The 25,416-nt window shown below is 40.4% G+C and overlaps 2 protein-coding genes across 2 annotated transcripts in view; both read right to left on the minus strand.

Annotated features, from left to right (window-relative positions):
* The window catches only part of arfgef3 (ARFGEF family member 3), a 55,202-nt gene extending 35,241 nt beyond the window's left edge, over positions 1-19,961 (minus strand). Inside the window, 15 exon segments of the mRNA XM_062430452.1 lie at positions 1-86; positions 858-1,008; positions 2,326-2,436; positions 3,981-4,196; positions 7,606-7,713; positions 9,202-9,364; positions 9,514-9,680; positions 11,747-12,099; positions 13,210-13,369; positions 13,457-13,799; positions 15,679-15,811; positions 16,056-16,168; positions 16,926-17,173; positions 18,814-18,887; positions 19,888-19,961. The exon segment at positions 1-86 is cut by the window's left edge and continues 229 nt beyond it. Of these exon segments, the coding sequence (XP_062286436.1) occupies positions 1-86; positions 858-1,008; positions 2,326-2,436; positions 3,981-4,196; positions 7,606-7,713; positions 9,202-9,364; positions 9,514-9,680; positions 11,747-12,099; positions 13,210-13,369; positions 13,457-13,799; positions 15,679-15,811; positions 16,056-16,168; positions 16,926-17,173; positions 18,814-18,887; positions 19,888-19,946 (2,485 nt within the window). The 5' untranslated portion in view covers positions 19,947-19,961.
* A 917-nt stretch (positions 19,962-20,878) lies between these two features.
* LOC133991559 (kinesin-like protein KIF20B) overlaps positions 20,879-25,416 on the minus strand; it is a 67,986-nt gene continuing 63,448 nt past the window's right edge. The window contains 3 exon segments of the mRNA XM_062430015.1: positions 20,879-20,919; positions 22,514-22,559; positions 24,017-24,097. Coding sequence (XP_062285999.1) covers positions 20,879-20,919; positions 22,514-22,559; positions 24,017-24,097 — 168 coding nt within the window.

Consider the following 25,416-nt stretch of genomic DNA (forward strand, 5'->3'; position numbering starts at 1 on the left):
GCTGGGTGATGGTGGTCAGCGAGGACGGCTGAGAGGAGCCGTCGCTGAAGTGGGTGTGCTCCAGAGAACTGATGTACTCTGTTACCCTGAAAGAGAGTTTCACTTTTAAAGCAGCAGAAATGTTGATGTTGGACTTCTTATTTCTACATCCAGCAGTTAATAATCAACATTATCATTTATTAGGAGTCGTCTAAGTCCAATATTCTCTTTCTTTTAACTCTGTTTTTACTCTCTACCAACTCCTGAGGGAAATATCTGGCTCTTTAGCTGCTAAATGTTCCACTATGTTCACCAGCTAGTCTTCAGATAACTGGGTCTGTTTGCTGTTTGGTGCTGAGCAGGTAGAGTACAGTGGCTTTTACTCTGAAAACGACGCTATGAGAGTGAACCAAAGCAGTAAAGTTGCAGCCAGACAGCTAAACAATGAGCTTAAACTCACTATAAAGCTCCGTAAAGTCGAGAGGAGCTGCAGAGTCACTGATAATTCTTATTAAATGGGTTGAATATGTATCGTATCATCTGGAAAAATAAATCATTTCTGGGCTCAAACAGGAAGAAATTGTGTATTTTTCAGGGACTATTTTCAGCGGCTAACTAATATGCACTAGATGTGGGATGAAGTCATAAAAGTGTGTGACTCATTGGTGTGATTTTAATACCTTGTGGACAATAGTTGAGATCTACGACACAGAGGAATAAGATATATGAGGCTTTGGATACAAACACAAGATAGTTTAATTAATTTCTGGTTTCGGTCTTTTAGAAAATCCTCAACTTTAACCTTTGAGCAACAGATAAGCTGATGGTTGATCTATGTGTGTGTGTGTGTGTGTGTGTGTGTGTGTGTGTGTGTGTACCTGAAGACATGCGGCCAGCAGTCGTGGTTGTGGCTTCCCATCTCCAGCCCCACATTCAGGATGGCGTCCATGCACAACACGTGAGCCGTGTGCAGGCGAACTCCCTGAGGACGACCCATCTGCTCCAGACGCTGCTCGACTCGCTGCTTCACTACAAACACACACACACACACACACACACACACACACACACACACACACACACACACACACACACACACAAACATTAACAAACACAATTGACAGAAGTCAGATAATGATAAAAAAGAGATAGGTAACTTAACATTTGTAATTTAGCAGAAAGACACATAAAAAGACTTGATGTTGTTGTACTTCCTCCCACCTGCCACTAGATGTCACTAAAGAGCAACACATTACTGATAACACCTTACAGAGTCTGATAACACCTTACAAGAGTATTAAAAAGATAAATGAATCTCATGGAAGTTCATACACTTGTCAGATAAAGACCTGGGCTGCCTTAAAGACATACAGACACTGATTCAACTGTACAGAGGATGATGAATAATATGCAATTATTTAAAGGTTTCATTTTTATTATATACTATTATAACATATTATTTTTGTTCTTTATTCTTTTTTCCCCTTTTTATAGTTCTGTGCAATATTTCATCATTTATAATTTATATGCACTTCATCCATCCATGTTACGAGTGTTTATATTTATATTTATCTTATTTTTAATTATAAGAAATGATCTGTGTTTTGGGGTTTTGATGTTTCTTGTCTTGCATTTTCTATGCACCAAAATTTCACCCTAACTTGCCTATAAAAGCTTCATAATTTCTGATGTTTTACCCTTTTCTGGCATCTATCTACTGATGTATTACTTGTCATGCAAACAGTGTTAAATACTAATCAATACTTCTTCAACTAAATAGGAATTTGCTGTTCGTGTTTCAGGGACTCTTTGTTGACTCTGTGGTTAAATCCTGTTAACAGTCAGCTTCCCCTGTTAGATGACCAGATCATCACCATCATTCAATGTAACTCCAGTGCTCTTTAATATTGTTTAATAATTAAATAATTAGATTTAAATGCATGTGCAAAATAGTCATCTTTTGTCATTATGTAAGAATTTAAATGAATAGTCCAGTGGTTTAAGATCTTTGCCCCTTTTATACCCACTGGTTGTGAGTTTTAACCCATTTAAGAGCAACGTGCAGTAGAGCTAAAGGTGAAATAAATGCAAATATACACACATGCTGCCAATCAGCTAGTTGAGACTGGCAGCAGCTAACAGCTTAATATGCAATATGCAAGAATATGTATCTTCTTAAAATAGTGCATATTCTTCTAGTTATAACATTTAGGTGGAAAACTATTTGTACCCCAACTCAAAGGAGTGTTAAAGTTCTCGTTTATGTCTGCTTTAGGTTGCAGAAGACCTTTGAATGTTTTTAACTTGTCCTCTGAACATTTAGAGAAAGTGTTTTTCTCTTAGTACCTTGTGTGATGGTGTCTCCCATCTCTGCCGCCTCCCTCTCTTCCTTCTCCTCCTGTACGCAGGAGGCTGCAGCCATCTGCGCCAAAGCTGACGCACAGTTGGCAGCCACACCTGACACACACACACACACACACACACACACAAACACACACAAACACCAACATTTCATTTATTATCACATCCTAAAAACAACATCACTGCACTCATCTAAACTCTGCAGATAAGAATGTTTCTGTTCCTGTGGGAGCATTTAGATTAAAAGATGCTGCACCATGTGTTCATTCATATTCATCGGTGCATCTGTGCAGAGTCCAGTCCAGTTTTAACCCCATTTGGCCACACGGTCGTGCCAGCAGCTGTTAATAGCTGATAAATTTAGTTTTTTTTAATGCATTTCCCCAAATATTCACTCTGAAATCTGCAGTTAACAGTTTGTTTGGATCCCGAACTTCCTGTTTGCTCCATCTGAGCTGCAGAGGAGACGATCTGGAAGAAACTGAGCAGCAGCTGGCGGTTATGAAAGTGTTAAAATATATTAATATTAACATGAAGCAGCAGCAGCAGGATGAAACTGAGAAAGAACATCAGTGATCGGTGTAACTTTCTCTGGATGAACACATGCTCAACCAAACGTATAAACCTCAGACATACATAATAACACGCAATACATTTACAATATATATTTTATATGCTCCATAACAGCAGCAGACACTTTGCCTCCATCCATCTAAACTAGTTGAATATTTAAACAACAATCAGGAGGCTCGTTGTTTAATGATTTTGAATGTAACAGTTTTAATTAGATATTGATTTTTCATTTCTGCTTCATATGATTCGTTTTTATGCTTCTACACCTTTTAAATCTGAATGTTTTTTCTTAATGTAACTTTTAATTAGGAATTGATTTCTCTGTTTCTGTTGTTTGATTTGTTTTTATGTAATTTCAGCATCACTGAAAATAAGTTTCACCCCTTAATGTTTCCCCGAGAACAGACATAAAGTTTGATAATTACTTCTTTTTTTTATCAATTCTGAGCTCTGTGGTTGTATTTTCCCCCATAAGATAAGAATATATCTGTATTTCAGTGCAGTATATTATTTATATTCATTCATTCAGGCATTTAAAGTGGTTGCCCTGATGGCTAGATGTGTCCCATTTAACCACAACATTATCGAAGTGTTTTGAGGCAAAGTGGGAGGATCTTCAAAAGTCGAGTTCGATCCATTAATGCAAAACTTCAGACAGGAGATCTGAAATGTCAAAATCAAGGTGCAAGAGGAGTCTAATCAACCAAAACATGCACAAAACAGCAGCTGTATAGAAGCTTTAACATTATCCAGAGGTGACTTAACGTACTCTTAATTAAAAATGAAAATCTCACAATCATAACTTTACTGTTTTCACTGCAAGCTTATTTCTAAAAACTAAGTTTGAGGAGTCGTATGAGTTCAGGTTGACTCATCCAGAGGATCAAGTGAGTGTTTATCTGCTGAAAATAAATGGTGCATTTAACATATTTAAATCCTTTGCAGCTTCCAGTTGTGTGCTGGAGGAAAAGGAGAACAGAGGAGAGCAGAGGATCCCCTGCAGGACTGGACCGATGCATCTCATTTATCTTATTAATACAGACACAAGAGGCACCAGTTCCACCCACCCAAGGCGCAGCTGAGTGCTGCAGCTTTGCGTAGGCCGTCCAAACTCAGACAGATGGTGTCTCTCTCCCTCTGGCTCTGCTCTTTGATCCCCTCCGCTCCCAGGATGAAGGCCAGGCCCTTGGAGCTGCCGGCCATGCGTCCCGTCAGCGGCGTGGACAGAACATCGATCAGGTTCTTCCACACGCCGGTCAGGATGAAGCGGGAGAACACGGCTCCTAAAAAACACACACAGTGCTCTTTTAAAAATATATATATAATAAGGGACAATGGTGGAAGTAACTAGTAATCTGTAATGTAACTATTTCAATGACTTAATGAAAGTAATGTAACTTATTACATTTGATGACTTTTCTAATTTTCTAACTAATGTTTTCAGCTGTTAGAATAAATGTTCCCTCCTTCCTTCCTTCCTTCTGTCCTTCCTTCCCTCCTTCTTTCCTCCCTTCCTTCCTTCCCTCCATCTGTCCTTCCTTCCTTCTGTCCTTCTTTCCATCCTTCCTTCTGTCCTTCCTTCCATCCTTCCTTCCATCCATCCTTCTTTCTTTCCTCCTTTCCTTCCTTCTGTCCTTCCTTCTTTCCTCCCTTCCTTCTGTCCTTCCTTCTTTCCTTCTGTCCTTCCTTCCCTCCATCTGTCCTTCATTCATTCCTTCCTTCCTTCTTTCCTCCCTTCCTCCCTCCCTCCCTGTCTAACTAACTAACTAAGATCAGCTGTTAGGGTAAATGTTCCCATTAAGCACCAAAATCTAAGTCCAGCTGTTTTTCATGGATACTGACATGATTTATAAGGGAGATCATTTCTTATAAAGCAACATTTATCTCTCATTTGAAAATGTATTCATTAGTTCATGTAGATTTTGGAATATAAAATAAAGATATTTGATGAATAAAGTGGGTTTAATTGGTACTGTGACTCCATTTAAGTCCATGTGTGCTCCTAATAAGCCCACATCATGATTTATTTACAATATATACAAAAAAATATTGATTTCAAAGAATTAAAAACATCAATATATGTATTCAGTAACATGTTAAATATTAAAAAATGAGGAAAAAACCCTCCTGAGCAAAATCTTAAAGGTCTGACTTCAGATGTAACCTCCTTTGTAATCATCAACATTTTCATAAGTAATTGCAATTTAATGACACATTTTTTCTCACTCACTGTAACAGATTAAGTTTTTACATGTAACTAGTTACTCCCCAACACTGGCAGCTGGTAGGAGTGTTACAGAGGAACGAGAGAAAAACACTCTGAATAAATGAGTCTGTATCTGAGTGTTTACACAGCGAGCGGCTCCGATAACTAACAATGCCGGAGTCAAACAGGTGCATTGAGGCTGCACACACACACACACACACACAGACACACACACACACACACACACACACACAAAGAGCATCGCTGTCATCATCAGGGGTGACTCAGCAGTGGTTGCCATGACGATTCTGAAGCATTCTTTGCCCTGCAGGGGATGAAAAAAGGAGCGCAGGTGGTCCCTGACTCATTTCCTCCATCTCTGTCTGTGGGTCTGTCCTCTCCTGCTCTTTCTTTTCCTTCTCTCATTTGTTTCCTCTCTGTTTCACCTCTGTCCTCTCTTAGTAAACAAATAACAGCTGGTACGTATTTTGTGATACTTTAATATTAGTCATAATAAAGTTAGTTATATTAGTTTGTCAGCCAGTTGGGAAAGTTGATGATTTAAGTCAAACTTTCCACAAAATGAGATATTATTTTATTATTTTACCTAATAAGCAGAAAAACTAATGATCAGACAAATAAACCCTGCTTGATGTCGAGTTTTATTTATTTTACCAAACAACAAGCGAGTTAATCATTGAATTAGCAAAGCAGACCCTGAAATTACAATAAAAAAAAATGTGTTGATGCTTTTAGAAATTGAGTCAAATTAGTACAACAAAGGATCACACAACCAAATTAATCAGACTGTTTCATTAATTTCGTTCTCAATGTTCAAGTTTTTTACAAACACAAATATCAATCTCAATCAAACTTTTAAATAATGCTGCTTGAAGCTGTTATAATTGTGCAGTGGTCTCTCATGGTGTTTTATTATGGGGTGTTCTATTATTGGGTGTGTGCAATATGTTATATGCAATGTGTTTTCACCAGGGGGGAGAGTGCACTATTTTGTGTGTAATTTATTGCTGTAATTGAAACGGCTGATGCCTCTTTGTTCATATGTTGTCTGCTGTAACTGTGAAGGAATTCATGCAGCACTGAGTCCAACACAAATTCTCATATGTTGAAAATAAAGTATATCGTACTGCACCAAACCGTACCGCATCGTACCGTATCGTACCGTATCGTACCTTATCGTACCGTATCGTACCGTATCGTACCGTATCGTACCATGTCGTACTGTACCGTACCGTATCGCACCGTATCGCTCCGTACTGTATCATACCGTATCGTACTCTATCGTATCGTAACGTATCGTAACGTATCGTAACGTATCGTACCGTATCATACTGTATCATACCTTATCGTACCGTACCGTATTGCATCGTACCGTACCATATCATACTGATACCGTATCGTACCGTACTGCATCGTACTGTAATGCATCATACCGTATCGTATCGTGCCGTATCGTACCGTATCATACTGTACCCTATCCTACCATATTGCATCGCATCTACCGTACCGTATTGCATCGTACCGTATCGTACCGTATCGTACCGTATCGTACCGTTTCGTACCGTATCGTACTGTATCGTATCGTACTGTATCGTATCGTACTGTATCGTATCGTACTGTATCGTATCGTACTGTATCGTATCGTACTGTATCGTATCGTACTGTATCGTACTGTATCGTATCGTACCATATTGTATCGTACCGAACTGTACCACATCGCACCGAACCGTACCGTATCATACCGTACCGTATCGTATAATAAAAAAACTGAGAAATCTTATTGACTTGGCCAATCAGAGCTCTTCTATTTGGCTGCTTTCTGTTAAAACTGTGATCATTTTGAGTGAAGTTTAGCTCAGATTGTGCATCGTTTTATTAATATGGAATAAAACATTTACCCTGCTTGCTGTTATAAACTCCCTAGATGTATGTAAACTATGTAAAGATTGAAATAGTTATATTAAAACATATCCATCATGCAGCCAGCAGCTACACCAATGTTCCCTGTAGGACATAAAAGATCCACCATATGAATCTATGCTTATCTGAATCACCTGCTGTACTTTGCACACACTGCAATAAATAAATCACTTGACCATGCAGCAATGTTCTGGGATGTTTCACCTCTGTGCTGCCGGTGGAGCATTTTCAGTTCATTAAAGCAGCAGCAGCAGCAGCAGCAGCTCAGAGACACTTTCAACCTCTATTGAGGAGAAGTGGATTCAAAAAGGCTCTGAGGTAAAACACTGCAGCTCAGAAAACACATCAATCATGAAAACTCTTTGACTGAGGAAGGTTTGCCTCATCGTGTCAGCCCAACTTAATGTACTGAAAGTCTGCAGGGAGAACAAAGTCACGCCAATGATCCATCACGAGAGTTCGGATAACTGATGTTTGATGATTACAGTGATGTGACACTAATGACTAATTCATTAAGTAAATGCGTGACCCGATTAATCAATTACCTGCCATCACAGTGTCACTGCTGGCCTTGCCACATGTGAGTGGTGATTGGCTGGATGCCCTCCTGATCAGCTGACCTCCGATTGCACTGCTGCCCAGACCGTCGATATCTGAGAGAGAAGAAAGAAGACATGGAGGGAAATAATGAGGATGTTGTTGACTTATTTTTAATGTCCAAGACTGTTTTTTTTTTCATCTTCAACTGACTTCTGCATCAATAATCCTGGAGACTGAAGTAAAAAATGATACTGCAACCACTGACTTTAAAACAGCAGCACAGAGCTTTTACATATATGGGTCAATGACGTATAAGGATTTTCAACAACTCAATTGTAGAATAATAAAAACAAGCATATCTAATGCAGTAGTTCAAACATTCAGGATGTTGTGTACCTGAAAATTCATATTATAATGTGAAAGTGATTTTAGTGGGTTTTCAAGATTAATTGGCACTGGCGACCACTGTGCGACCATGATTCATCTTGAAATATCTTTATATAAATAAAAGATCATCATTTACAAAACATTTTTAAAAAATGCAAATACTTTGTTTCCAAACACTTTATATCACTGAAAACGTGTAAAAAAAAAAAAAAAAAAGATGTGAAGCGTGTTAAGTAAATTAATTTATTTCAAGATGAATCATGGTCGCACCACATGACTCTTTTTAAGGCCAGTGCCAATTAATGGAAAACCCACTATAATCACTTAATTTATAATGTATAATATGGAGCTTCAGGTACACAACATTCTGAATGTTTGAACTACTGCATTAGATATGCTTGTTTTTATTATTCTAAGATTGAGTTGTTGTAAATCCTTATACGTCATTGACCCATAAATGAGTCTCCATTACATTTAAGCCCTAAACAAGTTCACACACACATAAAATATAATTCTTGAAGAAATTACCATCTTAAATCACATATAAACAAACAGATCTAAGCACATATCGTCAAACATGTCATACACAGTAAAGCCATATACTAAATTTTGACCTTATTCACTTATTCATCGCTCCCTGTATAATAGCCATTAAATAGTTCACTCAATAGTGAGCTGCAAATCAAGACATCATCATTTCGTGTGGTCACCATCAGCTGTAGAGTCACGTGACGCTAGTTTTCACATCTTTAAAATGTGGAGCGTTGCATTGAGGGATTGTTAGCAGAAACTACTACTTTTATCGTCCCATGCTGGAATAATTGAGGGCTCTATATAGTAGAGATATTTACACACTCAGCATTTGGACACTCAATTAAAGTGGTGGAGGGTAAATGTAGAGCACTGTATAGTAAAATAGGGAGTGAGTGATTTTAAAACGAGGACTGTTCATTTTGTCCTTCATCACTTACAATATAAATGCATTTGGAGGACATCTTCTAATGCAGAAAGGAAAACCTGTTTCATTTCAACGTTCATATGGACACCTAACTATTATTACCATTATAAAACAGACGAAAAATGGTGAAGCTATCCTTTAAGAACAAATCAGATGCTCAAATTAAACACATGGTAACAGTTTATCCTGTTAAAGTGTCAAACACAAAATAAGGACAAATAAGGTTGTGTGTGTGTGTGTGTGTGTGTGTGTGTACCTGTCAGCACGGTGATAAGCGGCAGTGTGTGGCCCTCCGGAGAGCCCCAGTACCCGGCCTCGGCCAGCAGGTTGCGTTCTAACACCTGATGGTAGAGCTCCTCGATCCAAGCCTGAGACAGAACCACGAGGACTCCGCTGCTCTGGATCAGATGCACGAACTCCTTCTGCACAGCGAGAAAAAACACACACAAACACACACATACACAAAATCACACATAATCACACATCGAATTTGATTATATGGTGTTTTTATTCAGCCGCAGCAGAACTTCATCTTTTGGTATCCACTCACAAATGTTGGTGTGCTCACCAGGCTCAGGACGGGGGAGAGCGTTCGCCGCCTGTAGTAGTCGCAGCAGCAGAGTTTGAGGTTGAGAAGCAGAGCGTAGTACGACACCAAGTACAGGCCGTCTGCGTTCATCAGAGACTGACAGCTGAGGGTGTCACCTGCCTCAAAACCTGGAGAGTGGATTCCACCTGGAGACAGATTTAAACACACACACACAAAAGATGTGAGAAACATGATTTTAGAGAAAAGTAATGTCCGTTTTAAAAGCTCTGTTGTGATTTCTGGTGGTTTGAAGTCAGTATTTGATATGTTTAACCCTCCTGCTGTCCTCAGGTCAAGTAAGGACAAGAGGAAAGAAGGAAGGAAGGAAGGGAGGAAAGAAGGAAGGAAGGAAGGAAGGAAGGAAGGAAGGAAGGAAGGAAGGAAGGAAGGAAGGAAAGGAGGAAGGAAGGAAGGAAGGAAGGAAGGAAGGAAGGAAGGAAGGAAAGGAGTAAGGAGGGAGGGAGGGAGGGAGGGAGGGAGGAAGGAAGGAAGCAAGGAAGGAGGGAGGAAGGAAGGAAGGAAGGAAGGAAGGAAGGAAGGAAAAGGGAAAGGAGTAAGGAGGGAGGGAGGAAGGAAGGAAGGAATGAAGGAAGGAAGGAAGGAAGGAGTAAATGAGTAAGGAGGGAGGGAAGAAAAGATGAAAGAAGTAAAGAGAGAAGGAAGGAAGGAAGGAAGTTATGAACAAATAAGGTCTGTTAGTAGTCTGTAAAACATCAAATTTAGGGTCAATGAGAAAAAATAAATCCATGTTTATGTTGTCATGGCCTCAAAGAGGAAGGAAAAGCAAAAAGAAATAATTTTTTTTAGATAGCACTTTCTTGGTGTGACCTACAAAGGGTTAATGGATACACTTTCATCCTGAATATTGCTTCAAAGTGGTATTAGGGGAAGTGTGCATCCTGTGTGGGTTAAGTGAAGTGTGTGTTGGTATATATTCCAGATGTGGGACACACCTGCTTACTGCCAGGTGGAGCGTTAATACTTAAAGTATTGGGAGATCAACCAAGAGATCAAGAGAGAAACGGCAGCGTAGAGAAGTTCAGAGGAAATAAAAGGTGAGAGAAGAGTTTAGAGATATCATCTGTTAGTTGATGACGAGTCAAGTGTTTTAATCAGAAAGTCACTCTGGGGATTCACAGCCTAAAAATTCATTAAGTCAGTAAAGCGTAGAGTTTAATTTGTAATGTTGGTCCAAACTCCCAGCAGGCCGCACAGTTTCCACTGATGGATTATAGACTGCACCTTGAAGGAAAGACGCTTTATTAAATAGAGTCTGCTGCACTCTGATCAACTGAATACAGAGCACATATATATACTATTCATGTTTAAATATACAGTCTCCTACTGGACATTATAATAAAGGGCAGGTGATTTAAAGGACTTAAAGTATTTTTTCCCACTTTTACTGAAATACTTTAAATTCCTCAACACAGAAACACAAGAAGCTCATGATGAATTTAATAATGTTTGTTACGTTTTCTAAAGGATCGTGTTTTTTTCCCCAGCAGGTGTGACAGATGCTGGTTCTGTGCAGAAGAAGCAGTTGTGAACAAAACAGGTCGCCATGGATACCGAATAAATCCAAAATCTGTAAGTGAACTCATTAAAAACTGCTGGAAGTCTCATCAGGTTTCTACTAAATTTAATCTTTAGAAATTTTAAGCTCTTCGATTGGATCAAACATGCCGTCGGAGTCATGATCTACTTCCTCCTTCAGTTTTTGGGTCCATGTTTTAACTTTTTTGACATTTTCTATTTTATTTGACTTAATTTTTATTTTTTTTATCATTTCCTTACTGTATTTAAATAAGTGTATTATTTAATTAGGAATTTATATATATATGCATATTATTTGTCTTGTGATTTCCTGCAGTAATATGTGTCAGATGTTCCCAACAGTATGATGCATTTACTTAAGGTGGAAAAAAACATTATTCCCCATCCAATTTAGTTCAGTAAATGTTTCATTTTGAGACTCAAACCAACAGCAGAGCACAGATCAGTCCTCCCTCAGCAAATATCCTGTGTTTGTTTAACACACACACACACACACACACACACACACACACACACACACACACACACACACACACACACACACACACACACACACACACACACACTCACGCACACACACACACACATAGAGTCTAGACACATCTCAAACACAAAAGCTATTCATTATTAAACCATCCCTCCCTCCTGAACCCACCAGCCTGTAATCCAGAGCAGAAGGTGTAGGAGAAGTTCTGCAGCGACAGGTCCACCTCGGTGCCGTTGGCCAATCCGAGCAGCCGAGGCAGCAGCGCCGCCAGCGACTGGACGAACAGCCTGGCGCTCTGCTGGTCGGCCTCCTGGTTGCGCAGCAGTTTGAGCGACAGGGCGGCGGTGCGCAGGGAGCGGTGACCCAGACAGTCACGAGGCGTCTGCTGCTCCTCGTCGGCCAGAGACACGTTGTCGGAGCCGATGTCGGACACGTCGGAGCGGCCGGAGTCTTTCTCTGCAGCCATGGAGTACTGATCACATGAGTCAAACTCTGTACGAGACAAGTCCTGCTCCTCCATACTGGTGGAAGGACAGAGATGGGTTAGTGATAATAAGGGTTGGCAAGATGAGAAATTCAAAAATATCTTAAAAAATAGTTTTAAAAGCAGCATCAGGTTTGTTAAAATGTGCATTTAGTATTTTTGTTGGTTTTATATCATTTGAAATGACATTTGCACCATTTTTTACCAAAACTAAGACTGAATGCTCCTGAAAATGTCAAATGGTGTAACCACAAAAGAATGATAAATATTACATATTTTACCCTCCTACAGTGTATTTAAGTGCACTTATAATAATAATGACTTCATTTAAAAACATCAAATGAAAGGAAACATTTTTATAGTATTTCTATATTTTACTAACATTATACTAATGTTTTCAGCTGTTAGGGTAAGTGTTCCCTCCATCTGTCCTTCCTTCGTTCCATCCATCTGTCCTTCCTTCCTTTCTTCCCTTTATTTCCTTTCTTCCTTCCTTCCTTCCTCCCTAACTAACTAAGAAAGATCTAAGTTCAGCTGTTAGGGTAAGTGTTCCCTACATCTGCCCTCCCTTCCTTCCTTCCTTGCTTCCTTCCTTCCTTCCTTCCTTCCTTCCTTCCTTCCTTCCTTCCTTCCTTCCTTGCTTCCTTCCTCCCTTCCTTCCTCCCTAACTAACTAACTAACTAACTAACTATCTAAGTCCAGCTGTTTTTCATGGATACTGACATGATTTATAAGGGAGATCATTTCTTATAAAGCAACATTTATCTCTCATTTGAAAATGTATTCATTAGTTCATGTAGATGTTGGAATATAAAATAAAGATATTTGATGAATAAAGTGGGTTTAATTGGTACTGTGACTCCATTTAAGTCCATGTGTGCTCCTAATAAGCCCACATCATGATTTATTTACTAAATATAATAAAAAATATTGATTTCAAAAAATTAAAAACAGCAATATATGTATTCAGTAACATGTTAAATATTAAAAAATGAGGAAAAACCCTCCTGAGTAAAATCTTAAAGGTCTGACTTCAGATGTAACCTCCTTTGTAATCATCAAGATTTTCATAACTACACACACACACACACACACACACACACACACACACACACACACACACACACACACACACACACTCTTCTACCTGAAGTTGCTCTCGCTGTATCGTGACCCTCCTGCATGATGCGTCCTGGTCCTGGACTCCACAGACAGGAAGTTGGTGATGTCAGGGTAGACGAGTGCATGGCTACGCTGGACCACATCTGGAGGAACCACAATTCCTCTCTCTCCTCCTCCACCTTTTTCTTTCCCTCCTCCCCCTTGCACCTCCTTCGTGCCTCCTCCTTTCTCCTCCCGCTTGCCTCCCTTCTCCGCCTCCTGACCCGGCTCACGTTTGCTCCCCTCCTGAACGTTGGAGGGCGACGGGAGGCGCGTTTCCTCCCCGCACTCCTCGGGAGTGGTGTGACCCGGACCCAGGCCGAGCTCCCCCGCCTCCAGATCCAGGGTGGTTTGGCCCGTTTCCGTGGTGATGCTGATGCTGATGTCGGGGCTGCGCTCGGTGGGCCCGGGGCAGGGCACGTTGGAGGAGGAGGAGGAGCTCGGGTCCCAGGGAGCCTGCTCCGAGGCCAGGATGTGTCTCTGCCACCTGAAGTCGGCCTCGTTGATCTCCATGGACTCTCGGGTCGACTCGGTCCCTTCTTTCAGGTCGTCAAGGCGACGGAGGAGAAGCCGAGCCTGGAAAACAGCTGATACATCACTGTTTGAACTTCACACTGCTTCTATTTAGTATTTTGAGTATCGTAAAATAAAATGAGTAGTTTAATACATATATTTAATGATACATGTCTCTGTGCACTTATGATTTGCTTATGATCTGTCCTTCTTCCCTCCCTCCTTCTCTCTTTCTTTCCTTCCTCCTTCCTTCCTTCCTCCCTTCCTTCTCCCTCCCTTCCATCCTTCCTTCCTCCCTCCCTCCCTTTCCTCCTTTCCTCCTTTCTTTCCTTCCTTCCTTCCTTCCTTCTTCCTCCATCCCTTCCACCCTTCTTTCCTTTCCTTTCTCACTTCCTCCCTCCTTCTCTTTCTTTCTTTCCTCCCTCCTTCCTTCCTCCCTTCCTTCCTTCCTCCCTTCCATCCTTCCTTCCTCCCTCCCTCCCTCCCTTTCCTCCTTTCCTTCCTTCCTCCTTTCTTTCCTTCCTTCTTTCCTTCCTTCTTCCTCCATCCCTTCCACCCTTCTTTCCTTTCCTCCTTTCCTACCTTCCTTCCTTCCATCCTTCCTTCCCTTCTTCCTCCCTCCCTTCCTCCCTTTCTCTGTGCACTTATGCTTTAACACATTAAACATTAATACAATAATAACATAATGATAAAATAAATAAATGTACTGATTCCAAGTGTATAAAACCGAGCTGCATCACTGTCTGAACTTCACACTGCTTCTATTTAGTATTTTAGTAAAATAAAATGATTAAATAAGTTTATTTCAAGTGTTAAGTGTCTCAGTACACTTGTGATTTAACACATTAAACATTAATAAAATAAGAACAAAATGATAAAATACATAAAACAGTTTTCTTGTTACCAGACTAGTACACAGCAGCTTTTTTCAATTTACTCTTTGTTGGATTTATGCCACTAAAAGTTGTTTACTTTCATCAAAATGTAATTGTACCCTGTAGAATTACTGAATAATAATAATAATAGCTTTATTTGTATTTGTAGAGCACCTTTCATACAATAAATGCAGCTCAAGGTGCTTTACAACAAGATAAATTACATGCAGCAAGTGCTTCATATAAAAGGAGCAAAAAGCAAATGTTAAAAAATGAACAGAAAAGAAAGTGAGAAAAAAATATGAATGTAATATAAGATGGAATATACCAATAAATATAACATAAAAAATAGTTCATAGTAAAAGTAGTTAAAAAGTAGAATAAATACAGTACAATCAAGTAAAAATGTAACTTTTAAAAGAAGTGCAGTAGTGATAGAGAGAAAAGTTTGTTAAAAGTTAAAGTGAAGCGATAAGTTTTTAGCTTTCTCTTAAAAACATTCAGAGGACCTGCTGAAGACCTGCTGCTGTGATTAATAGGTAACACTAACATCTCTCCATCCATCATTATTTATTTTCCAGGTGTGACATTAAACTCTGCAGCGGTTCAGGCTTTTACAAGTACTCCAATTCCATCACATTAAATACTTGGTAAAGCATTGCAGAGAACCAGCTTCACACTTTAGCAGCACTTCATTAATATCTGTAATTGCACAAACCAGCCCAAGACTGTACTACTGTTGCTTTTCATGATGTTTTCAAATTGGCTGCATTGTTTGCACTTTATTTTACTTTATAGCATTTGTCTTTTTCTAACTGCTGCTGCTTTATTATTGTCTTTTTAATTGTTCTTTTACTCCTATGTTTAGTTATTTATTCTCTTTCTTTTGCACTATAGTCTTTAGAAGTTCTACGTTCTCAGGTCTATTTCTCCAACATCCCCTCCCCCCCCCCTCCCCCCCTCTCTGGTTGGATGTCAGTGACCTCGTCAGTGACCTCATCAGGTGACCTGGTCAGTGACCTCATCAGGTGACCTGGTGTTGCAGCAGCAGCAGCGTCAGCGTTTACCTGCTCGGGCTGGATGCCTCGTCCGTGTGACAGTTCGTCCAACGCTCCCAGGAGAGCACAGGCACAGGAGACGGAGGAGTAACAAGCTTCAATGCCTCCCTTCATACAGGCTTCTGTCATCCCATCCATCACTCTGCAGGACGACACACACACACACACACACACAAAGTCATTATGAGGTGATACATTGCACATTTAGGAAATCTAAATCATAAATGTTAGCAGATCTTTTGACATTTAGTAACTTATTTTAACCCTATGATCCATTTGAATTCAGATTTTCCCAAATCAAACTTCTCATTGATGACATTTTTTCTTTAGAGTTGAACATGAACCAGTTTGTTAACTTGTGACATGAAGACAGAAGTGTTACTGACAGTTTGAGCAGGTCCAGGTGAGACTTCCTCTTAGAGAAGGAGCGTTTTCTGGTTTCAGGCTCGACGACACACGGACCGGCCAGGTCGTAAAGCCGCTGAGGACTTCCAAGAATCTACAAGAAATGGACAAAATCAATTATCACATTAAGTCATAAAATGATCAATTTTAACTTTTGTGTCGTCCTCTCGGGTCAAATTGACCCTGTCTGTTTTGCCTGTTGACTTTCCTTATTTCCTTCCTCCATCCCCCTTTCTTCCTTCCTTCCTTCCTTTCCTTTCCTCCCTTCCTTCCTCCCTCCTGTCCTTCCTTCCTTCCCTCCTTCCTTCCTCCCTCCCTCCCTCCCTTCCCTTTCTTTCCTCCCTCTCTCTTTCCTCCCTTCCTTCTTTCCTTCCTCCATCCCCTTTCTTCCTTCCTTCCTTTCCTTCCACCCTTCCTTCTTTCCTTCCTCATCCCCCTTCCTTCCTTCCTTTCCTTCCTCCCTCCCTTCCTTCCTCTGTCCTTCTTTCCTTCCTTCGTTCCTCTATTCCTTTGTCCTTCCCTCCCTCCTTCCTTCTGTCCTCCCTCCTTCCTTCCTTCTTTCCTTTCCTCCCTCCTGTCCTTCCCTCCTTCCTTCCTCCCTCCTTTCCTTCCTTCTTCCTCCCTCCTTTCCTTCCTTCTTCCTCCCTTCCTTCCTCCCTTCCTTCCTTGACTCGAGGACAACAGGAGGGTTAATATAGTAATTGTTAATATCTTGATCAAGATTCAGGTCTGCAAGTAGAAAAATCAATGATTGCCTGAAGGTAGAACAATCAATGCTAAGAAGTTATAACATGAGTTTGATAATGTTGAGCAATGATGGCGTCTCCTCCTCCTCCTCCTCCTCCTCTCACCTCCTTCATGATGCGGATGGCCTCTGTGCGGTGCTGAGGAGGCGGATACAGCAGGATCCTGTGATAGAGCGACTGCAGCACCGGTTTCATCGACTCCACGCAGCTCACCAGACGCACCAGCTCCGCCGCGATGTAACACACCGTCCGCACTACCGGGGCGATCCTGGCGGGTGCGCTGGAGGAGCAGCCCGAACCTCTGCCTTGATCGGACACGCCTCCACCGACAGAATCCACATCCAGGCTGATTCCTGGAGGAAGAAAAAAAAACATGAATCTTCATTTTTTTAAAATCATGTTCAAAGAACCAAAAAACTACAACAGATTATTAGTTGTTTTTTTGTGTGGAAATTGCGAAAATAAAATCGTAATAATACGAGAAAAAGTCGTAACATTACGAGAATAAAGTCATAATATTGCGAGAATAAAGTCGTAACATTACGAGAATAAAGTCGTAATATTACGAGAATAAAGTCGTAACATTACGAGAATAAAGTCGTAACATTACGAGAATAAAGTCGTAATATTGCGAGAATAAAGTCGTAACATTACGAGAATAAAGTCGTAATATTATGAGAAAAAAGTCATAATATTGCGAGAATAAAGTCGTAACATTACGTGAATAAAGTCATAATATTACGAGAATAAAGTCGTAATATTATGAGAATAAAGTCGTAACATTACGAGAATAAAGTCGTTATATTACGAGAAAAAGTCGTAATATTGCAAGAATAAAGTCGTAATATTACGAGAATGAAGTCATAATACTGAGAATAAAATCGTTATATTACGAGAAAAAAGTCGTAATATTGCGAGAATAAAGTCATAACATTACGAGAAAAAAGTCGTAACATTACGAGAATAAAGTCGTAACATTAAGAGAAAAAAAGTTGTAATATTGCGAGAATAAAGTCGTAACATTACGAGAAAAAAAGTTGTAATATTACGAGAAAAAAGTCGTAACATTACAAAAATAAAGTCATAATATTGCGAGAATAAAGTTGTAATATTACGAGAAAAAGTCATAATATTACGAGAAAAAGTCATAATATTACGAAAATAAAGTTGTAATAATATGAGAATAAAGTCGTAATATTAGGAGAATAAAATCGTAACATAACGAGAATAAAGTCGTAATATTGCGAGAATAAAGTCGTAACATTACGAGAAAAAAAGTTGTAATATTGCGAGAATAAAGTCGTAACATTACGAGAAAAAAAGTTGTAATATTACGTGAAAAAAGTCGTAACATTACAAAAATAAAGTCATAATATTGCGAGAATAAAGTTGTAATATTACGAGAAAAAGTCATAATATTACGAGAAAAAGTCATAATATTACGACTTTATTCTCGTAATATTATGACTTTTTCTCATAAGGGATAAAGTCGTAATATTAGGAGAATAAAATCGTAACATAACGAGAATAAAGTCGTAATATTGAGAGAAAAAAGTACAGTAACTTTATCTGTGTTGAAAGTGTCCCTCTAAAATGAGATTTCCACTCTTTTGAAGATGAAGAAACCCCCAAAACAAAAAACACCAAGCTGAGTGCTGGCAGTAAAATCATTATCTGCTCTCTTAGTCTCTAAGTTCTTGGTACTTTGGGAGGAAACAACAGACACTTCCTGATTTAAGAATTCCAGGCAGCACTTTAATCCAAAATGGACTGAAACCCTATTTAATTATTTAACTGCTGATTAAGTAAATGGCTTCATCGCAAAGTGATTACAAGCATGTTGACATGAAGCTCTGTTAAATACAGATGAAGGTTCAGTCTATTAACTTTATTACTGATGCTGCTAGTTTTCCTCCCGACTGCTTTTTTGATGTCCAGTTACCTAAACTGAGTCTATCCGAGAGTCGTTCGCGGTCCAGCACCCCCATGTGGCCGTGGTGGGAAGTGATGGTTTTATCATTGACGGGATTTCCCATAATCGCCACCAGAGACGGACACAGCTGCTTCCTGGGAGGAGGAATATTAATACATATTAGTTTAAGGTTTGTAGAAAGGTTGGAATACAGTAAACTATTAACAATATAAAAAGGGAAGTTCATGCACACAAGAAACTAAATAAAAGCATATCATTTAACCCTCCTGTTGTCTTCGAGTTAAGGAAGGAATGGAGGAAGGGAGGGAAGGAAAGGAGGAAGGAAGGATGGAAGGGAGGAAGGAAGGAAGAAGGAAAGGAGGAAGGAAGGGATGGAGGTGGGAAGGAAGGGAGAAAAGGAAAGGAAGGACGGAGGAAAGAAGGAAGGAAGGAAGGAAGGAACGGAAGGAGGGAGGGAGGAAGGAAAAGAGGAAGGGAGGAAGGAAGGAAAGAAGGACAGAGGAAAGAAGGAAGGAAGGGAGGAAGGTAGGGGGAAGGAAAGGAAGGAGGGAGGGAGGGAGGGAGGAAGGAAGGAAGGAAGGAAGGAAAGAAGGAGGGAGGAAGGAAAGAAGGAGGGAGGAAGGAAGGAAGGAAGGACAGAGGAAAGAAGGAAGGGAGGAAGGTAGGACAGAAGGAATGAAGGAAAGAAAGGAGGAAAGAAGGAACAGTCAAAACAGACGGGGTCAATTTGACCGGGGAGGACGACACAAAGGTTAAGTCACCTTTATCCAAGATAACTCAAGTTAGCATTAACTAGAAAAAGGCTTTAAAAATATGTGTAACCAAGTAAAACATAACTAAAAAAGTGAAATTAGGTAAATAACAGACACATTTTTCAGAGATTTTATATTGTACATTTTTGCTTTGGGTAGTTGAGTACAATGAAAGCAGTAATTTAAGGTAGGTGGGTGAGATAGAAGATACTTTAAGGACATGCAGGAGCTTCAGGTGCACAATTCTCTGAAATCTGAAGATAAATATTAACACCTAAACACAACAGCTTATTCACACATTGTGTCTAGAAAAGCTCCTCCATTTATTATTTTTTAAAGGCAACTAGTGCAGGATGAGAGATAGAGCGGTGAACAGTCGTACCACACGAGGTCAGTGAACCCTCTGGACAGGTGCATCGTGGGCGGACAGCTGCTGAACATGGACAGGATGCACTCCAGGTAGAGGAGCTGCAGGAGCTGGTTATCACTGCAAGATGGAAAGAAAACAGAAAAGTCATTCAGAGGAGAATATTACACATTACACACTTCGAGTCAAGGACGGAAGGGAGGAAGAAAGGATGGAAGGGAGGAAGAAGGAAGGATGGAAGGGAGGAAGAAGGAAGGAACGGAGGAAGGAAGGATGGAAGGGAGGAAGAAGGAAGGAACGGAGGAAGGAAGGATGGAAGGGAGGAAGAAGGAAGGAACGGAGGAAGGAAGGATGGAAGGGAGAAAGAAGGAAGGAATGGAGGAAGGAAGGATGGAAGGGAGGAAGAAGGAAGGAACGGAGGAAGGAAGGATGGAAGGGAGGAAGAAGGAAGGAACGGAGGAAGGAAGGGAGAAAGAAGGAAGGAAGGGAGGGAGGGAGGAAGGGAGGAAAGAGGTAATGAGGGAAGGAAGGAATGGAGGAAAGGAAAGAAGGAAGTGAGGAAGGAAGGAAGGAAGGTAGGGCGGAGGAAAGAAGGAAGGAAGGAAGGAAAGAAGGAAGTGAGGAAGGAAGGAAGGATGGAGGAAAGAAGGAAGGAAGGAAGGAAGGTAGGAGGGAGGGAGGAAGGATGGAAGGCAGGAAAGGAAAGAAGGAAGTGAGGAAGGAAGGAAGGACGGAGGAAAGAAGGAAGGAAGGAAGGAAGGTAGGAGGGAGGAAGGATGGAAGGCAGGAAAGGAAAGAAGGAAGGAAGGGAGGAAGGATGGAAGGATGGAAGGGAGGAAGAAGGACGGAAAGGAGGGAGGGAGGAAGGAAGGAAGGAAGGAAAGGAAAGAAGTAAGGGAGGAAAGAAGGAAAGAAGGAAAGAAGGAAGGAAGGAGGGAGAAAGGGAGGAAAGAAGGAACAGTCAAAACAGACGGGGTCAATTTGACCCGGTAGGACGATACAAAGGTTAATAAAGCTTCTCAGAGATGTGTGACGCTGTTTTGAACCCTGATGATTCACAGACAAGAATATCACACAGAGTAATGAAACAGTGCCGTTACCTGTCCACTGACTCCAGCTTCTCACAGAACACTGTCAGAACTGTCACAACATCTTCACACAGAGCCTGACTGGTGGGAGAAATATCTACACACACACAGACACACACACACACACACACACACACACACACACACACACACACACACACACACACCATAAAAAGGTTAATTCACTGCACCTGTTTTATCTCTTTTCAATATGTACATGAAGTGATAAAAAACTCATTTCTTTCCTCCCTTTTTTTCTCCTCTCCTCATCTCTCCCTTTGTCTTGTAATAAATCATCTAAATCGATACCTGCTCTGTGAACCTGTTTGGCTCGCTGCCTGCAGAGATGTTCATCTAAACTCTGTGTGTGTGTGTGTGTGTGTGTGTGTGTGTGTGTGTGTGTGTGTGTGTGTGTGTGTGTGTGTGTGTGTGTGTGTGTGTGTGTGTGTGTGTGTGTGTGTGTGTGTGTGTGTGTGTGTGTGTGTGTGTGAGATAGTGTTTATAGTATCATAAAGAAGCCCTGCCAGTCTCTCTCTCTCTCTCTCTGTGTGTGAAGGTGTTTCTTACTACCTGCAGATCGGTGATTACAGGATCTTTATAACACCTATAAAACAGTTCATGTACATTTACACACGTCAACACTCCTACGAGCAACGGGACTCAAACATCACCGGATGGAGGAAAGCTCTCCGGATATATACTCATATACTGAGTTTAGATTTTAGGATGAGTCAGACTCAAAGACTTTCTCTAAGCCACATTCCCATTAATTACAGGAGGGCTTAGTACACATGTAGGGGCAATTTCACTTTTTTTTTTGTTAAACTTGGGAGGAAAAAGAGAAATGTAAAGATGCTGGTTGGAGTTAATTACCTTCATCTGTGCATCTATAGTGAATTATATGATAAGCTATTAGAATCTGATAAAAGGTACGTTATATAATCACATGCATTAATGTGTGATATATAAATCAATCAATCAATCAATCAATCAAAATGTGTTCATAGAGCAGCTTTCATTCAGGTTAATGTAGTTCAAAGTGCTTCACAGTTGATTGATAAGCGGATAATAAGGAAAATTATAAAGAAAAAGATATTATAAAAAAGAAAAAAACAATAATAATAATATTATTTTCTCTATAATAGAAAAAATAGGATAAAATAAATAAAAATGTAAAAAAAAAAGAACATTTAAAATTAATAATATTAATAATAAAAATAATACTAATAATAATAAAAATTAGAGAATAAGAGAAAAAAGTTTATAAAAATGTTAAAAGGTTAAAGAGTAAAGGGTTAAAATAGATTAAAAAGACAAATCAAAAGTAAAATGAAATAAAATATCAAGTTAAATATAAAAGCTAGACTAAAACTAGGTTTAAAAAAGAGATTAAAAAGACAAAAGAAAGATGATATAAAAATCAAATAAGAAGATACAACTTACAGAATGATACTTATAATAAAATAACATAAAATAAAGTAGAACCAAAACATTTAAAACATCGAACCAAACAAAATCAAAGTAAAGATGATGTAATGAGAAGAGACGCATACCTTTTCTCTGCAGTGGCAATGCAGTGAGCTCGTCTCCATCTGCACCCTGCACAGGAACACACAGCAGGAGGCCAGTTTACCGGCAATGCACCACCTCTTCTTTTAGGGTTTTATATCAATAACAACCTTCATATTACTGGAATGTAACAGTGTGTGTGTGTGTGTGTGTGTGTGTGTGTGTGTGTGTGTGTGTGTGTGTGTGTGTTGTTTCTCAAAGCTCCTTACAGTTCCTTATGTGTCTGTGTGTGAGGAGTGCGTACATTTTGGTGTGTCCATTAAGCCTTTTTTTTACGATCTGAGGACTCATCATAGACAGATGAGAGAAGGCTGAATGGAGAGTTAAAGGTGCAGTCAGTAATATTTTAGTGCCTCTTTTGCCAAAAATGATAATAACATTCAAGCAGAAGAGTTCCTAACATTTACCTCGATGGCTGCTGAGAGGAGCTGCAGTAAAAGTATGATTAATGTGTTTAAATACATCATGAAAAATGTCTATTACAAATTCCAGACCCCAAATAGATGCATTTAATTTATTTAGCTTCACATTTGAGGAGCCAGAAAAGAGAAAGTTTGGTATTTTTACTTTTTACTTCGATATTTAGTGACCAGATTAGTAGATTAAAAACATTTTCAATTGACTGATTAATTTATTTATTTATTGTTTCAGCAGAAATTTTGAGGTTTTCGAGCTTTATGAAGAAACAGACGAGCTGTTTTTGTTATGAGCGCTACAATCTCGCAGGCACCCTGAACTACTCACGGTGAGCTGTGCACTTTGTTTTGTTTATCGAATGAGATGGTACTAATTTTGAGTTTCTGTGTGATTTCAATTCCTACTTTAACCCTCCTGTTGTCCTCGAGTCAAGGAAGGAAGGATGGAAGGGAGGAAGAAGGAAGGAAAGGAGGGAGGAAGGAAGAAGGAAGAAAAGGAGGGAGGAAGGAAGGGAGGAAAGACAAGAAGGAAGGAATAAGGAAAGGAGGGAGGAAGGGAGGAAGAAGGAAGGAAAGGAGGGAAGGAGGAAAGAAGGAAAGAGGGAGGAAGGAAGGCAGGAAAGAAAAGAAGGAAGGGAGGAAGGATGGAGGAAAGAAGGAAGGAAGGTAGGTAGGAGGGAGGGAGGAAAGAAGGAAAGAGGGAGGGAGAAAGGAAAAGAGGAAGGGAGGAAGGAAGGAAAGAAGGACAGAGGAAAGAAGGAAGGGAGGAAGGTAGGGGGAGGAAAGAAAGAGAGGAAGGAGGGAAGGAAAGAAGGAGGGAGGGAGGAAGGAAAGAAAGAGAGAAGGAGGGAGGGAGGACGGACAGACGGAAGGAAGGATGGGAGGAAAGCAGGAACAGTCAAAACAGACGGGGTCAATTTGACCCGGGAGGACGACACAAAGGTTAAACATGTCCAAGTCTATATATGTGTGTGTGTGTGTGTGTGTGTGTGTGTGTGTGTGTGTGTGTGTGTGTGTGTGTGTGTGTGTGTGTGTGTGTGTGTGTGTGTATGTTTTGTGTGAGTGTGTGACCTCTTGTCTGTGTCGAAGCTGTAGCGTCAGGTCTCCCAGTATCTGGCTCAGCGTGGCTCTGACGGCCGTGTTGATGCTTCGCTGGTGACAGCTGGACACGTAGGTCTGGATACACAACTGAAAACACACACACACACACACACAAACACACACACACACACACAAAACACACACACAATTAAATCTATCAGTGTACAATCCCTCTCATGTCTGAGTCACAAAAATGGAAAAAGTCATGACGCACACAGGCTCATGAAAGCATCGCAAATGGACGCTGAACTACCGGGGAGGTTTCCATGGCGTCACAGGTTACCATGGCGACCAGACTAAAGGGGGAGAGGGGCGGGGGGGTTTGGGTTGCATGGTCAACGTGTCCAACATCTTAACTTAATCAAGTTAGAAGGTCACCGAGTACACACTCTGCATCCCTCACAGGTAAGACAGCAGTTAGTCAGACACACACACACACACACACACACACACACACACACACACACACACACACACACACACACACACACACACACACACACACACACACATCATATTTCTATAAAACGAGCGCTGCTGTATCATGACTGTACAGTATATTTTAGCGCATGTGCCTCCAGTGGGAATAGAAACAGCTTGAAGTAGAGAGTAGAGGAGTAGAGCCTCATTCACACACGCACACACACACACAAACACACACACACACACACACACACACACACACACACACACACACACACACACACACACACACACACACACACAGGTTTGGGCAGGTTTTAGTAGAGATTATACAGACGGGGGTAAAAAGAATCGAAGGTAAAACCAACATAAATTCACGGCTCTAAAAGCTCAGAGATGTTCTTCTGATGCCAGAAAACCAAAAGAGTAGTTTAAGATGAGACAGTGTAGAGCAGGGGGGTCAAACATGAGGCCCGTGGGCCAGAACCGGCACGTCCAAGGGGTCCAATCCGGCCCACTTTCATTCTTTCCTTCCTTCCTTCCTTCCTTTCCTTCCTTCCTGTCTTCTTTTCCAACCTCTTTCTTTCTTTCTTCCTTCCTTTATTTCTTTCCTTCCTTCCTTTCATCTTTCCATCCTCCCTTCCTTTCATCTTACTTTCCTTACTGTCTTCTTTTCCTTCCTTACATCCTTCCTTCCTTACTGTCTTCTTTTCCTTCCTTCCTTACTGTCTTCTTTTCCTTCCTTCCTTACATTCTTCCTTTCTTCCATCTTTCCTTCCATCTTTCCATCCTGTCTTCTTTTCCTCCCTTCCTTCCATCTTTCCTTCCTGTCTTGTTTTCCAACATGTCTTCTTTCTTTACTTCCTTCCTTCCTTCCTTCCTTCCTTCCTTCCTTCCTTCCTGTCTTCTTTTCCAACTTTTTTTTCTTTATTTATTTCATTGTTCCT

Source organism: Scomber scombrus, chromosome 12 (genome assembly GCF_963691925.1).
Source record: "Scomber scombrus chromosome 12, fScoSco1.1, whole genome shotgun sequence".
In the NCBI taxonomy this organism is placed as follows: domain Eukaryota; kingdom Metazoa; phylum Chordata; class Actinopteri; order Scombriformes; family Scombridae; genus Scomber; species Scomber scombrus.